General features: G+C 40.3%; 1 protein-coding gene across 2 annotated transcripts in view; it reads right to left on the reverse strand.

Annotated features, from left to right (window-relative positions):
• The window catches only part of LOC126336347 (gamma-tubulin complex component 5), a 203,596-nt gene that overhangs the window by 121,775 nt on the left and 69,787 nt on the right, over positions 1-12,034 (reverse strand). For both annotated transcript variants that reach the window (XM_049999922.1, XM_049999924.1), the window contains exons 9-10: positions 9,706-9,914; positions 4,438-4,780 (exon numbers count right to left, since the gene is read on the reverse strand). In XM_049999922.1, coding sequence (XP_049855879.1) covers positions 4,438-4,780; positions 9,706-9,914 — 552 coding nt within the window. The remainder of the gene's footprint in view (positions 1-4,437; positions 4,781-9,705; positions 9,915-12,034) is intronic.

The raw sequence follows: 12,034 nt of genomic DNA on the forward strand, positions 1-12,034 counted from the left end.
GACACCAGAATCTCGACCTCATCCTGACGCTAAGCTTGTAGGAAGCGGTCGGACAGATGCCACCGCAACGTCGGGATTTTTGGGAAGCTTTTTCTTTTTCTACTTCTCGCATTTTGCCTTCCGTGGTTCAGGCTGGGAGGGCTTCACTGAAGTCTTACGCTTCTCCGGCTGGGAAGTGGGAACTGATGTCCCCGATGGGTGGGGGGGTTGCTCCTTAAGTAGATGGAACAGGAGCAACAGGGAGTGAAGTGACCCCCAACAATCAAGGGGACTGGTGGATGGTGACGAATCATAGAGCCAACCGTACATGACGACACGGGAGATGGGAGAACCATTGCTCCAGCAGTAGCGTAGGTTGACATCATTGGCACAGAATGTAGCCTCTCATATTTCTGCTTGGCCTCAGTGTAGGTCAGGCAGTACAGGGTCTTATATTCCACGATCTTCCATACTTTCTGGAATACCAGGCAGTCCAGCGAGCAGGGGGAATGGTGTTCTCCGCAGTTAACGCAGATGGGAGGCGGGGAACATGGAGTATTGGGATGTGAAGGATGTCCACAATCTCGACACGTGATGCAAGAAGTACATCAGGATGACATATGACCAAACTTCCAGCATTTAAACCACCACATCAGTGGAGGGGTATATGGCTTCACATCACAGCGGTAAACCATCACCTTGACCTTTTCGGGTAAGAAATCACCCTCGATAGCCAAGATGAAGGCACCAGTGGCTACCTGATTATCTCTCGGACCCCGTTGGACGTGCCAGATGAAGTGAACACCTCGTCATTCTAGGTTGGCGCGTAGTTCATCGTCTGACTGCACAAGTAGATCCCTGTGGAATATAATACCCTGGACCATGTTTAGACTCTTATCGGGTGAGATGGTAACTGAAACATCCCCCAACTTGTCACAAGCGAGCAACCTCCGTGACTGGGCAGAGGATGCTGTTTTGGTTAAAACTGAACCAGAGCGCATTTTGGACAAGCCCTCTACCTCCCCGAACTAGTCTTCTATATGCTACACAAAAAACTTAGGCTTGGTCGGCAAAAATGATTCACCATCAACTCATGTACAGACGAGGTACCGGGGTGAATAATCTGCACTGCCATCTTTCGCCATATGTTCCTCCAATGGAGTGGCCAGGGAGGCAAATGATCTCGGATCATATTTCTTGCCACTGAGGTTAGACCTCGATCACCTAGAGACTACTGGTGGAGGCCCTGAAGTGAGAGATGATATACCACGCTTCAATGCGGGTCATCCATCCTGATACCACCCACGCCGACCAGGGGCTCTCCACACGGGCACCACCCAGCCACAGCAAAGACCACCTGGCAGGATGGCCCTTGCCGGGAGTCCTGATGCCCCAGAGGGATAGGCACATACTCCTCAGCATACGTGGGGAGGTAGCAGCTCAGGCATCAGCAGTGCAATCCCTGTGTAGTCAGGGTGCTACCACCAAGAGGGTACACGACGACCCCACCACAATGGACTGACTACCATGCTGGATGTCAGGTGTCAAATATCCATGTATATCATGAGGGCAAAGATGGAAGTGCACAATGGAGGGAATGTATGCTACCCGGAACACACTGCAGCTGATGTGGCCGGAAGCTCGGTGTAAGTCCAACTCCATGACAATATTGGGTGTGCCAGATCTTAGGACTAGATGGATATAGAAAGCACCACATAAGGTGGCATTCCCCAAATGGTACGCACTAATGGAAAATTTTGAAACAGAGGGGTCAAACCGCTTAGAGGACCATCACATTAAAGGCAGAAACAGTTGAGACTCCTTTTAGTCGCCTCTTACATCAGGCAGGAATACTGCGGGCCTATTCTTATCCCTGAACCCGCAGGGCAGAAAATATAGAAAGCCAAGCAATGATTGCAGCAGAGCTGGTACACGATATGGCTGCTTTCCAAGTTGACCCAGGGTAGGTTAAGCCTTTGACAGGACTGGAACACGTGCTGAGTGGGTAAACTGGGCAAGTCTTTCATTTAGCTCTTCCACAGGGATGTGATTCCTGTGGAAAGGGATTGTGATTGAAAGAGGAAGTAGCTTAGAAAAAGTAGTTGTTTGTTAGGACATAGATAGTAAGGTGCCCTGTGACACTACCTCATCCTTCATACACCTCCCCTCTACAATCACCTTTCCTGAACTGCACAGATGGGAGTTATCCACAAAACACATTCTCTACAGGTACCCTGTCGCTCCTTCACCCTCCACCCAACAGTTTCTGCCCCCTGTTCTGTCATCTCACAATTCAACTACCATCACCCTCATTGTGCACTGCTTGGTGCAGTGCATCCACCTGTCTTTCTCGCTTCTCTTCAGCTCTCCTTTCCATTCTCCATCCCCCACCCCCACACTCTTATTCCCTCATGGTCTTCTGACACTGCGTCAGGCAGCACTGTCCTGCTGCCATTAGACCCTGCACGCACCACCCAGCAGCACTGATTCCTCGTCCCTGACCTGTTTCCTGCTTTCCCTCAATCTTCCCTGCCCCACTCCGGATTACTGCTCTCATTTGACCCATTTCAGTTACATTCTGTACAGAGCCGCTAGAGAAAGCAGTCGTGTCTGAGGTGCGCTTGCTTGTGTGAATGTATGTGCATTTTCTTTTGTGGCGAAGGCTCTGGCACAAAACTTCCATCAACAGTGTTTTCGTCACATCTGTCTGCAACTCAATGTCATCTTTATGGTGTCATCTTTATGGTGAGTAGCAATCTATTCTTTTCATAATATTGTTTGAATTACGATAAGAGTGCCACTCACCATGTACAAGAAGCATGGGGTGGCAAACAAGAACATTTAAAAATAGACTATGCGATGTTAATCAGACGTTAATTGGGAGCTTAGTAGTTAGATGGTGGACTATGGATCCACATATCTGCGATTGAATGCCTGGTAAGTATTGATGATTCTTTTTATCCCGTTTTCTTTTTTTTCCAGTCTGTGGTGACAGGGTGATAGTCTCTTTATCACTGAATGACAATGGCCTTAAAACGTAGAAACTGTTAGAAGATTAATCTGCATAGGAACCCACCTAAATCCACTGCCAACTATCTATTACATGTACGTTTGCATCATGCTCAGCAAACAGCTGAAAGCCTATTGTGATAAGATGCCACACTTGGCATCGGTTTGCATTTGATGTGAACCTGGCTGCAACACTTAATGGCAAACACCAGGTGCGGATCAATTACCAGCTGCCAAATGACTACTGATCATAAGGAAAATATGGCTGTATTAAGCCTGAAATCCTACTGCCTGAAATGTTGCTTGCTCTTTTCCTAACTTTCTAGGCCACTATGGTGGACAGCATTTAGTGTTCAAGAGCCTTAAACACTGACAATTACAACTACTTTTTTGTTTATTTTTGTTTTACATTTTATTTCTTTATGTTTTATTTTTGTATACTCTGACTATTCCGATGTTTGTGCCGAGGACGATAATTAGTTCCAATGAGCTCACTGGGTGTTCTCTGAAAGAGTGAGACAATTCTTGGACTTAAGTGATAAACAATTTAAGTTGACATTTTGTTCTGACAAAAATACTGTGCAGCAATTACAAAAAGACCAAGAGAACATCTGCTGAAACTGACTGAAAGAAATCAGCATCTGATACCAATATGCAAGATACTATTAAAATTACAATTTTATGCTACAGAATGATTTCCAGAAACAAATAGAAAGAGTACTCCTCCCGCTTGTTTTCCTCCATCTTCAGAACACGAAACCTCCATATATAAATACTGTGTATCTATGATGTACAATTAATACCTGAAAGTGAAGTGCAACCATCATATAAATAGCCAATTAGTGGTGATGTCAAGTGTGTCTCCTACTAATTTAGATCATAACTGATCATCGTTCAGTTAATCAAAGTTTAGTGTTCCACAATAATGCAAATTTTTGAACTGGGTTCATATTCCGATCTAAGGCGAAATTTGATGTTCAGTCAGTGACATCAATACAAACATCCTTTAGCCGTTAAATTAATAAATGAAATTTCTATGACATTTCAGACAAATGTTATGTCATCCAAGTGATCTCTCATTTACACATAGTACACATTTCCATTTCTTAATGTTATATTTGTACTGAAAACAAATATTTTGACATCTGAGAGCTGACACAAATAATATTCCTGCTTGCTACATAAAGTGCTAGACTTTGTGCAAAGATAGACAAACGAAAATTTATATAAAATGTTTCTGAAATAATCAACCTTTCAGGCGGGGACAAAACAAACATGAATCACAACATTCTCTCTCTCTCTCTCTCTCTCTCTCTCTCTCTCTCTCTCTCTCTCTCTCTCTCCCCGTGCGTGCGGGTGTGCGCGTGTGGGTGTAAGTGTGCGAGTGTGTGCGCATGTACGTGTGCATGTGGGCTGGGGGCAGCACAAATGCATGCCATTAATACTCACTTATCGAAGAGTTCTTGCTCTTCCATTTGACCTATGTCTTGCCACTCAAGCTTATCTTCCCCATGGAACAAGTTCTTCACTATTTTGCCTAATATTGGATAATCAAGTAATGGTCTCTCTTCTGAAAGATTCAATCCCTTCTGTTGTGGAACACTGGCATCCTCAGCACGAACATGTCCTAGTGTCAGTGAAGTATGGTCTTCAATGGTATTTCTCTTACCATTTGTTTGTTCATGTTCATCTTCATCATTAAAATTTGACTGATTATCTGAAATTTTCTGTTTCTGTTCATCAACAGGTAGCTCCTTAATTATGGCAATTAAAAATTCTTTGTATAAAGAACCTGAAGCAGGAAAAAAAAGAGATGTTTTAAGAACAAGTATTTCCTTCTTTGAACTATAGGTTGGAACAAAAGCATGTACTACACTTCTAATAAACAGGGTGAGTCAAAAAGGAGTTTACAGATTTGGAATGATATAGAAAGTTATTGAGATAACTCACAGAGTTGATAGATGTGTAATTTTGTAGCAAACAACCTCAAGTTTCACATACAAGTGTCAAGTATCATTTTGGTTCAATGTGACTACCATTTGTGATGCAGAAAACATCACACTGGTAACTAATTTCTTCCCACACTCGTTGCAGCAAGTCAGGTGTAACTTGTGCAACAGCAGTGTAGATTTGATTTTGCAGGTTGGCTAAATTGTTTGGTAGGGGAAGAACATACATGGAGTTTTTAATGAAACCCCGCAGAAAGAAACCCAGTGGGGTCAAGTCTGGGGAGCAAGGTGGCCTTTCACAGCCAATCTACTGACCTGGAAAGTGCTGGTTTATCATGTCACAGTGAACGACCTGTCTCAACAAAGATCTTATGCCAAGAGTAAATTGTAGGTCTGCTTGGAGGTTCTTTAGCATATTTAGTGCAAAATTTACACTGAACAGTTGTTTCACAGTTCGTTTCATGAAACCGAAATACATAGTGTGCAGACTCCACACCAGTGGTAATATCCATTTTAACAGTGCACTACGTTGGCGCTCCTGCTGGTAGAATGGGATACCAACACACTACATTAGTCAAAATTGCTACAAAATGACACAGCTGGCAATTCTGTAAGTTATCTACATAAATTTCATTTTCATGCCAAAGTTGAAAAGTGCTTTCTGACTTACCATGCACACAGGCTTGATCAAGGACCAAATGGTGCGATTCATTGTCCAATAATTTTTACAGATGTGATTCAATTATAAGATACTGATTTTTTATAGTAACTGATCATCTAAAAAAGAGCATATCATTTTAACACAGCCAATACTAACTCAAATATCCAGAATGGAGGTAGGTAGGAGGACTGCCAATCTTAGCATACTTTCAAACATCATAGCTGTGTAACGGAAACTTCAATAAATTTCTGTTTGGTGCCACATGAAAGATTTAAAGTGTATCTCCTTGATAGGGGTATTAACACACACACACACACACACACACACACACACACACACACACACACACACACACACACACACACACACACAGAGAGAGAGAGAGAGAGAGAGAGAGAGAGAGAGAGAGAGAGAGAGAGAGCAGTGGAGGGGGGTAGGGGGTAGGGAATGGGGGGTGGGGTGCACCAAGGAGGAATTGTTCTAATCAGATGGAAATCTGTTGATATGATGTACAAATTACTAAAATTTCAGAAAAAAATGTATGAGTTATTGTAGAAAAAGAGCTTCGTAAACTGATCACATCAAAAACACGAGGGTCCACCTCTCGCCCTTATGCAAGAAGTTTTTCTGCTTGGTATTGCTTGTTAAGAGTTGTTGAATGTCCTCCAGAGGGTACTGTGTCTGCAGACACATCTTTGCTGATCACTGGGGCTCAATCCAAAGTGGGACTCTTAACTGAAGACAATTCTACTCCAGTAAAGGGATTCCAGGTTGAACATGGATCTGAAGACCCCTTGGACGGGTATGGGATCCCAACCTGACTGTTGTCTGACATACGGAGTGACAACCAGGAGTGATGGTCTAGGGTGCCATTTCTTTTCAAAGCAGGACCCATTTGGTTGTCATCCATGGTAACCCTACATCACAGTGGTACATCAACAATATTCTACGTCCGTTTTCTTGCCCTTGATGGCAAGCCATCCTGGGCTTACATTTCAGCAAAATAATGCCCACTCGCACATGGCGAGAGTTTCTACTACATGTCTTCATGCTTGCCAAACCTTACCTTAGCCAGCAAGGTCACCAAGCTCTCCCCAATTGAGAACATTTAGAGCACCATGGGGAGGGATCTCCAAGCAGCTCATTATATCGACAATCTAACGCATCAGCTAGACAGAATTAGGAATTTTATCGCTCAGGAGGGACTACAACAAATCTGTTAATAAATGCCAAGCCAAATAATTGCTTGCGTATGGTCCAGAGGTGAGTCAACGCATTACTGACTTGCTCAGTTTGTGAAGCTCTCTCTCTCTTGAATGAAACATCCAATTTTCTGACACTGTAACCCATAGTTTGAACATGTACATCACATCCACAGATTCCTTTTGGATAATTTGTGTGAGGTGCGTCATCTTTTTTTGTCTTTAGAGTGTGTACGCAAAAACCACTTTTACACTTAATTTGCCTAAGGGTGGTATATTTTGAAATACCAAAGCATTTGAAGAATCATGTCACACCATCATCAAGATGATTCTTTCAACAGATTTTTCCTATGACTCTTACTGACATTCAGACTTCGGAGACATGTGTCAAGCAAGACCCCCCCACCAACCCCTGCACCCCCCCCCCCCCCCCCAGTACGCAGAGTATATGTGGCAAAATATGTCAGAGATTACTTCAGCCAAGGTCTGCAGTACAAACTGTTCCTTGGTGTTGGTTGCCTTGTGCTACAAAAAGAATTCCCTAGCTCTGAAAGAAACTTCATTTCTTTCTTTTACTGATTTTTTTGTCTCTCCCCACAAGCTCAAATGTGTGTGGTAGCCATCATAAACACAGAAACAGAAAAGTTTCTTCTACAATTTGAATTACTTTCTCTTTATAACACAATAATCACTCACTTAGCCTGAATTCCCAATTTCTAATTTGTCATAATTAAAAATATGTTTATTTTTTTTCATTGTCCTCTCCCCACGCAATTCAATGTTTGTGATTGTGAAAATGCAAACATCCTTGAGATTGTATTTCATTGCAAGAAAACTGCAAGAACAAACGTTCCAGATGGACGTTTCAAGTAAGTTGCATTCCAACACAAATATAAAATGTGCCCATCTGGTTACACATTTATAATTATGAAATATTATTTATCCTAGGGCAGCTCACAGAAAACCGATGTATAATTTGTTTTGAGAAGGCATGAAAAACTGTCCGATGACGAATTGTGAAAAATTCAAAACCGGTAATGGTACTTTTTAAATAAAGTAACCTAAAACCAACTGGTTGCTGTACACGACCAACAATTTATTTCACAGAACAGCCACAGTCTCCAATTTTCAATGTGCATCACACGTTCTGATTCACAACATACAAAAAAATTTCATAATACTGTATCATTTTTCTGGCATCTCTTGATAAAACAGTGACAGTGTTTTATCTTTTTTCCTGTTTACGTGCTGTAATGTTTTAGAAATTACAACTTTATCCACATGGACTGTTAGTAATGTATTTAGTTACAATCGCAATTTTGGCCTATAATGATACTACAAAGTGTGTCAATGTGTCACTGTGCTTTTGCCAGCCACGTTCCCATATTCCATGCACATAATAAGATAGGAGTCTTCAATATTTATATAAAAAGGACGTAAGTAGTTCATCGAATAATTCCTATCAAATTCATGTCATCTGCACTCTAACTTTCACTGTGTGTCCAACAGATGTGGCATCTGACAAATGAGTTATTCTTCAAGTAAAGGAAGTTTCATCCCAATGGCTGCCTCATTTTTTGATCAAAGAGCGAAAGACCAATGGTGTTAAGCAGCGCAAGTAATGGCCAGTATGTTTCACAACAGGAACTCTTCATTTGTTTTCAACATTATAACTGTTGAGAAAATCTGGATTTACAGTTTTATTCAGGAACTAAACATCATTAATTACACGGATCTTTTCTGATAATGTTGCCCAACAAAAGTGAAGAAGCTCAGGTATGTTGGAAAGAAGTGTGTGGCACCTTTGTTCTTCAAAACTGGTTATGTTGCAACAGTATCTTTGGACAAAAGAGGACAGCTTGTGGCGAGTGAGTCAAAATCAAAGGTTTTCAAAAAAACTTCAATGAAAAAGTCAAGGAGGAGTGTGGCTTATTCTTCATCATAACAATATATCTGCTCAGAAAGATAACTTCACCAATTAGTTGCTGGTGTTCACAGAAATCAAACTTCTGCCTAACAGACCTAACATAATCCCATGTGATTTCTTACAGATACCTACAGAGAAACATCACGTGTGCAAAAGTGGATTCACCAGTGAAGAATACTGTGATCCAAACTAGATTGTAATCTTCACATTTTGTATTTCTCAAAAGTGCGTAAAGTTACTTGTCTTAGCACCTGGCCCTGTATTAGGCATGCATCATTTCAAAAATTTACGGTAATTTAAATCAAATGGTTAGAACTTACACTTCTGCAATACTCAGCAAAAGAATGGGAGAACAGCTTCACGACTAAAGCAAGTAGGACCTGTTAACTATATAGTCTCAAAAGTGGATACATAAGGTTTCTTTTCATTAATTTGGGTGCTTGCTCTAGGGTTTTGGGATTCACACTTTTTTATTTATGCATGACTTTTAATAGCGCTCTAGGAGTTCATTGGAATAGACCAAAATGTGAAATCAAATTATCCACACACATAAACTGACAAAATTAATTAGTAGGGTTTTAGAAGAAACAAGGAGTGAGATTTCTTTGAGAGTGATACTTCATTTTGCCTCCTATGTGATAATGTTTGTTGACTGTAAGTTCAGCAATATTTGCACAGTAAGAGCACAAAAGAGGCTGAATAAAAGTCCCATGAACTGCTCACTTGTTTCAGTGTGGGTTAGGTAAATTCCATAAACATACAATAAAGCAACATTTGACTGAGTTGTGAGACTATATGCATGACAAATTCATATTACTCCAAATTCTAGATCCGCTGGACATGAACATATATGCCTTCAAAAAATTTGAACACAGATACTGAGTTGCATTCACACCCAAAAGCAGTTTTTCTCCAAATTCATAACTGAACAAAAATAGTCACTGATCTCCAAAATGCAAATACTAAACTCAGACTTACCTTTCATGTCACTGAGATGCGAAAAATCACCAATCTTATTCAATTTTTTAAGTAATTCAATGCTTTTCCCAGCATGAAGGACCTTCTCAGCAACATCTTCCAGCAGAGGCAGTGGCTCTATTCCTTTTGATTTGAGACAGTTTATGTAAGGATGCAGTGTGAAGCCTTCCTCCCACATTTCCCATGTTCTATCTATTACATTGTCATTCCTGAGAACCAAGTGAAAATCAATATTCAGACTCTCCTTACTCAAAACATCATTTTTTTTAAAAAAATCAACACTGTATATTCAAGTGGCAGAGCCTCAAAAGGTAATAAGAACACATCATCTAACTACTTATCAGTAATCAAGCATACTACAAATTCAACACCTGAATCATTCACCTGAACAACACTTAACTAGCAGAACGCAAATTTTACAGGAAAACAAACAAATCTGTTTTATACTTATCTAGCCGGGCTATTTTTATGCAGGCATTGAATATATGGTTAAATGTCATTCTGAGTATTTTTTTGGTATTACACAATTGCTTACACTAGCTTACACAAATAGCTCTATTTTAATTTTCCTCACTGAAAAACATTACATCTGCATAATTAGAACTTTGTACCACTGCAACACACTGTTTTCTATGTTAGTTATTGCAAAAATAAAGACTATTTTGAGAAAATATAATGCATCAAAGCACATAATGTTTATTGATCGCAAGCAGCAGCAGCAAAAGATAACAGAAAATTTAATTCCATTCCTGTTGCAATTACACAAATGATGTACAGTCAGCATTACATGTTCAGTCCTCAATCAATGGATTTTGCCAAACAGATCCACTATTCACTTGGTAGCTACTGACAGAATTTAGCTGGTATACAGACACATCAAGTGAGTCTTTCTTCCTGTTGTTTTTCATTCACAGAAGTTTATCATACAAGACAGGAAAAGCTTAAATGTTATCTGGAAGCAGATTTATTTTCCTAGTACCTCTAAGCTTCTTTATAATGTTTTGAAAAAACCCATGCTTGCAGGATATTATGACTTTCTTCCCCTTAGTGTAGCAGTGCCTTCATGTTAAATTTGTAGCTTGGTATAGTGAGTTATTGTGAACAAGCCTCTATGAAACTCTTGTCTAGTACACTAAGATTCATAAAATCCTCGAGTTCTGTCTTGCAGACAAGGAATCCATTGCCAATGAGTAAAATCATGTCATATGGGTGATATACATGCAAAGGTTGTTTATTGCTCAGTATAGGGGCAAAATATCTGCCACATGGTACAATCTGTGACCTATAACAAGGGTCTTCTGATCTAGAGCTGTGAAATATTTACAAACAAATTTTGAAAAACACTGCAGAGTGAAACTAAACGGAAGATCACAATTATTCAAATGTGCAAATGGCATTGCAGTCCTAGTGTAGTAAGAGGAAGAAATGGCAGAAACTGCAACTTAGCAAAGAATTCCAATGAGACTGGATTGTGGACTGATACAGAGAACACTAAATGATGGAAGTATCAACAGAGACCTCTAATAATGCACCTTTACAGGTAGCAAAATGAAACACAGCCAGAGAGTAAGATTTTAAATAAGGGGGCACCTGGTTCAACAGGCATAAAAAAAGAAATTAAGAACAAACTTGAAGCCTAGAATGCATCGAAAGTACCAGTATTGTTACACAGGACAAAAACCTTAAGCACTACACAAAAAAAGAATGAAGATGAAGAGAACCTGTTAATCTTTGAATAGAAAATCAAGAGAAAAAAATCAAGCCACAAAAAGAGCACCTGGAGGCATAGAAAGAACCAGGAATCATATGATATGATGAAGTAACTGTACACTGTGCAGAAGATGAAAGAGCAAAGAATAATTCTGGCAGGTCATGTTGCTAAGCCAAACATTTGCTGGGTCAAAGATGTGCTTATGGGAAAACCAATTTTGCAGAAGGGCCTTCAGAAGCTGAGTGTCGACGAGAACTGGGTCCAAAGTGCACAAGACTGCCATTTATGGACAAACACTGTAATGTCAGTATATGATCTTTAGTTATGTGATCACATATGATATGATATGTACATATGTTTTAGAAAAGGAAAATTATTCACCAGTGGTTGTTCTGCCCATTGCAACAATTATATCTGATAATCAAATTCTCAACCTCTCATCAGTGAATGGATTTCATTGTTTAGGAATGGACTTCAAAGTGCATGAAAATATCTTTGCTTTGTCCCTCCTGGCAATGCTTTCAGGTTTACTGCCAGTATTATGTGGTGCCAAGTTGTAACAAGAGTACTACTACTGATAAATGCCGAAGAATGATTCAAAATTAGACCTGTTGTAAC

The sequence above is a fragment of the Schistocerca gregaria genome, chromosome 2, assembly GCF_023897955.1.
Source record: "Schistocerca gregaria isolate iqSchGreg1 chromosome 2, iqSchGreg1.2, whole genome shotgun sequence".
NCBI lineage: Eukaryota > Metazoa > Arthropoda > Insecta > Orthoptera > Acrididae > Schistocerca > Schistocerca gregaria.